Raw genomic sequence first — 5330 nt, forward strand, 5'->3', positions numbered from 1 at the left:
ATTTTGCTCCTTATCTCGGCCAATCTCTGATTTGGTCGAAATATAAACGATCATCAGTGGATGAGTAACACAGTCTGTCGATACAAATGATCTGTTCCCTGTCAGTATAAAATTATTACATCAACATAAAATAAAACATTGCGCAATTAACATTACAAAAATTAACAATTGGGAAATCGCTTTTAAAGTATGTTTTTTTATTTTACTTATGGTTCACGATTCAGCTCACGGATCAGATCAAGAAAATGGAGGTGAGTGTGGGTGCCTCGTTTTTGTATGTGCTCAATGTGCCTCCGTATCACTGTGGAGCTCAGCACACAGAAATAGGTGGCAGAGTCAGAGAGGCGTATCCCTGTGATATTTAATGGAACTACTTTGTTCTCTTTATCCAAGTTTGCAGTAAAACGGTCGGAAAAGTCTGAAGACTTCATCCCTTGTTCCTTTCCGTATCTCTTCAGCATATATTTTGGAGATTTTCCAGGATACTGGATGTACCAGAAAATAGTTTCTCCAGCATACTTTGTTGTATAACTACAGTTCAATGTTGCGGTTTGATCTTCCTGAATTTTCAATTTAACCGGATGTTGGGAAACAGAATTTTGGCCGCTTGTTTCTGCAAAACATAAGAACAATAAAATGTGTCAAACTTTGTCCAAGTGTCGTTCAGGAAACACACAATGACGATTTTAGTTCAGACTTACCAGACAGCAAGATTACTATTATGAGGAGACAGCACAATAAATTCATGGTATCTGATTTGATCGCAAACAGTGCGTTTTTTTATATTATATTGTTTCTTGTCATCTGATACCAGCGACTCAACTTAACTCAAGGGCTGACGTTACATAGTCAGTAACTGTGCAGACTTATCTGATCTTCAATTTGTTCCTTTCTCAAATTCGACATTATCCCTGGACCAATCATATTTAACTGAGGGCAACTCTTCCTGTCCAATCGCATCCCTTGTTGATTTTGTGTCTTTTATATCCCCTTGATCTTACTCACATTTTCAGACTTTCTGTATCTTTTCTCGAATCAATAATATTTGACTGGGTTTTTCTTTTGAAATTCAATGCCTCTAGCTTTAGACAAGTGAATATCCCTCCAAATGTAAGGTAAAATAAAGAAATCATTTAAGCTGAATGTCATACTTAGACAATGATAAATGTGTGTATTACTCAAGTAATGTTTAATGTTTACTGTAAAACTAGGAAATGATAAGTAATGATCCGATAGTGAACAGAATTACAGATGAAAGCAGCCAACTTTTGCAGGAAGAATGCTGACTTTACTTAGAAAACTTTTGTGAAAAATTTCGGACTCTGTCAGACTTCAGATCTGCTTTGACATGTGACCACATTGTAAAGACATATTTCGATAGGCAACAGGTCCATAAATCATTCAGGAAATTATCAATTACGCTTTCAAAGACACATCTTCGAAAAATTGTCAAAAATTACGGCAGGCATTTGACATTCAGCCCTTCTAACACACTTCTCCATTTACATAGAGAGAGTCTGATCTAAATGAGGCGTCAACTTTGCTTTCCTGCCTCTCTCCATCAGCATATTCTCAGTTGCCGCCTAAAATTATAGTGAATTCCGTCTTGAATGTATTCAACAAAAAGTAATACCCATTGATATCTTTGAAGGGATGCCTGAAGACTAATGACTATTAAGAATTTATTTTTCCTCCAAGATCAAATTCATTCAGTTTCCAGTGAAATTGAACACTGTTGTATCAAAAGAGAAATTTATGCTGCCTCAAACATGGCTCTCATGCATCATGGCGATCACCAGTGTCAATAACAGGAAGGCGCTTACGGAGTGTGACCTCAGAGGAGTGATTCACTGTGTTCCTTTTTCCCACTAAATCAGTGGCAATCTTCAAATATCCGACTACCCTTTTAAAGAGAGGACAGCGACAATGTGGACATTAGTCATCTCGATTCTTTGAAGGGGGAGGGGTGGCGGATGCTTCCAACATGTATATGTGGAAGAAACATGCTTACTTTTCCTTTCAAATCCTATTTTATACGAACGTCAGAATATCATATTCCAATCCAGATGTGATCTCCATTCCAGGCATGAATCGTTGAGATTCTGTGACTAAGTCACTCTTCTCAGACACCCGGACAGAAGAAGAGGCTGTTACAAATAGTAATTATGCATTATACTGAATTCCATTTTATTTAATTTTAGTCTCTCTTCACAATTGGGTTGCAATTGTACCAGCCTCCACCACTTCCTCTGGCAGCTCATTCCATATACGCACTATGCTTTCTGTGAAAATGTTGCCTCTCAGGTCCCTTTCAAATCTTTCCCATCTCACCTTGAACCTGTGCCCTATAGGTTTGGACTCCCCCACACCTGGGAAAATACCATGCCAATTTGTCCTGTCCATGGCCCTTCTGATTTTATAAACCTCTATATGGTCACCCTCAGTCCCCGATGCTCCAGGAAAGAGCGTCCCTATACAGCTATACAGCTCCTCCCTTTCATTATCAGTGTCATTGAAATCAAACTCATGCTAATTGAGATTGGAATTGACAATAGAACAAAAAAAATCTGGAGTTGTCGCATTCAATCTTAATTTCTGGACGCATCTGCTCATCTGCATTTTCATTGTGATTTTTTGCTGATTCCTCTAATTTTCTCTATGCTGAAATAATGTGGTGTGAAAGATACACCAGGTTTTGCTTTTTGGTTCGTGTGTGGGTGAAAGTTTAACAAGTGCATATTGAGCTGCAGCCTGTTATGCACTGAAAAGAGGAGAGTTCCTGTTTATTTCCATGGTGTACTCGTGTCAATAAGACATGAATATAGACGTGTCAATATCTTCAGGCTGAATGAAAACATCCCAAGTGAGTTGCACTTCAGACTCTCACCCTGAACATGAATGCAATGCTTCACATTTACAAGTTGAGACAAACCAGTTATGATCTTTTTAAAAGATATGCTTTATTATTTTGAGTGGTGGGAGATTGGAAAATGTTAACAGCATCTTGAAAATCAACGACCATTAAGTTCAAGAAGGAAAAAGGCAGTAAGTACATAAGAACACGGCACCTGCAGCTTCCATTCCGAGCCATTCACCATCCTGACTTCAAAATGAATCGCTGTATAATCATTTTCGTTGGATCAAAATCCTGGAATTTCTCTGCAAAACACATTATGAGTCAACCTGCAGGCCAAGGGATTTTCCAATTTGCAAAAGCAGCTCACGACTACCAATTTCTCTATTGATTTAGAATTCGGTTGCAACTGTTCACCCACCGAGTTACGCCCAAAAGCACAAAGAGAGTAAATCACCCAATCGCAATTGAGATCATTGAATCATGTATGGAATATATTTTCACTCAGTGTAAAGAGAGAAACTGAGTCTCTGACACATCATGGGATGGAGTTAAATGCAGTAAATCTAAATGATGTAAATGTCTTTTCAGCATAGATTTACAAGATCAGGGGAGAAAAATGAAAATCCAGTCAATCGTACAGTTTGAGAAAAAGAAAGCATTCGACAATTGACCAGTATGAACTCGTTGGGATGAACGATCTATTTCCCCGTTGGGAAATAAGAAGTCTTTCCAGGTAGCTGGATATTTAGGCTGTCAGTCCCCTCTCACTCTTTCTCCCCGGTTTCTCATTTCATGTTAATGAGCTCATGACCAAAGAGTAGATCAGATGGCACTGTCGCCTAAGAAAGTTATGGCTGTAGAAGAGACCACAGCGTGCACATATTGCTCAGTTTCGTGAACTAGTACCAGCACCATGGTGGACGGGAGACACAAATTCTTTCTATCGGCTTGGACGGCACTACCAGAGGGAAGATTTGGTCTGCCTCAGTACACGTGACAATAAATTCAATTCAATTCAAAAACACAGCGCTTCGGCAATCAGAGACATCGGATTTACAAGTATTGCCATCTACCACTGTGCAATGATCATCGACAGATTATAACCAATGGTTAGCCAGAAGACAAACCCCTTTCAGAGAGGAGATACCGACAGCCTTACCATCTTAACCTCAACAAACTTACGGAGGAGCACGATCCTCATTAAACACAACACACACCACAGTTATTACCTTTGTGCCAAATTAAAAAGACCTCGCAGCATTGAACAACTACACACATTCAAATACACCTTTCAATTGTTCATTCATATTAAATTCAGAAATATCGTTCTGTATTTTCTTAGTTAAAAACCAGATACGACTAAATTATAGTCCAACAGGTTTATTTGGAAGTACAAGCCTTCAGAACGCAGCTCCTTCGTCAGGTTGCAAGTGGGGCAGGATCATGGGATAAAGAATTTATCATAAAATATCAAAATGCCGTAAAACTTATGAGATGTATTCACAAGCCTAGATTGCTGTTAAGTATTTAATCACCTGGAATGGAGATGCAGGCTTTGATTCATCAATATGCAACTCACAGGACTTCATTCAAGTCACGTTCCCGGGAAAACATCTTAGCTCAGACAATGCATTAAAGATGTGAGATTAGAGTTTGGCTGTATCCCAACATTGAGTCAGACTGGCTCTATTTTCAAAGTCGGAATTTATAAAATTCCACATGGACTCACTGCTGACAGATTGTATGCTTTTTGAAGAGATGTTAAACAAATCGGCCCTCCATCTTCTAAATTTTACAAGAGTCAAAGGCGTCGCAAACGATATATTAAAATATCCTGAGGGGATTTGCCAACATGGATGTGGAGCAGATATTTCTTCTTATAGGAGAACCTAGAAACAACGGTTATAGTTTTCAAAACAGGATCAGAGCTCAGTTAAGAGAGAAGTTAGATTTTTTTGTTCTCTCAGAGTGTTGCGATACTCTGGAATTCCCTTCATCAAAAGGCAGCAGATACAGAATGGAGAAGCTTCAAGGATTTTTAAAGCAGAAATAGTTGCATTCTTCATGACCTAACAATAAACTATCGGGAATAATAAGGGATGTGGCAAAGAGTTTAAAAGTAGATAAGCCATGATGAAGCAGACTCCGAAGGCTTTTGGCCTACTCCAATACTGGCTGTACATATGGTCGTTAACATGTTCTGGAAGCACAAAATTCTAAACTATATGAAATAGTTGATATTCAGATAATTAGACAATGTCTTCTCTTTGAATTATCTCCCGAAATGAAGAGCGCCTGTTTAGGTTCTACAAACGTCTGCTAATTAACCCAATTTTCCAAGAAAATGCCTTGTCATTTTTATCCTCAGGGGAGCCTGTCTGAATCGATAACTCACAAATGGGAAACTACAAAGTAACATGATTGATTGAGGGGGGAGATTGGTAAGAAGAAAGAAAGATAGATAGATAGATAG

At 38.6% G+C, this 5330-nt stretch overlaps 1 gene segment (V, D, J or C); it reads right to left on the reverse strand.

Moving 5' to 3' along the window:
• Window positions 1-206: 206 nt before the first annotated feature.
• On the reverse strand, window positions 207-832 carry LOC122543723. The segment is given in 2 exon segments: window positions 207-613; window positions 702-832. Coding segments are annotated over 2 exon segments (453 nt in total).
• Window positions 833-5330: the final 4498 nt, after the last annotated feature.

Source organism: Chiloscyllium plagiosum, chromosome 44 (genome assembly GCF_004010195.1).
Source record: "Chiloscyllium plagiosum isolate BGI_BamShark_2017 chromosome 44, ASM401019v2, whole genome shotgun sequence".
In the NCBI taxonomy this organism is placed as follows: Eukaryota; Metazoa; Chordata; class Chondrichthyes; order Orectolobiformes; family Hemiscylliidae; genus Chiloscyllium; species Chiloscyllium plagiosum.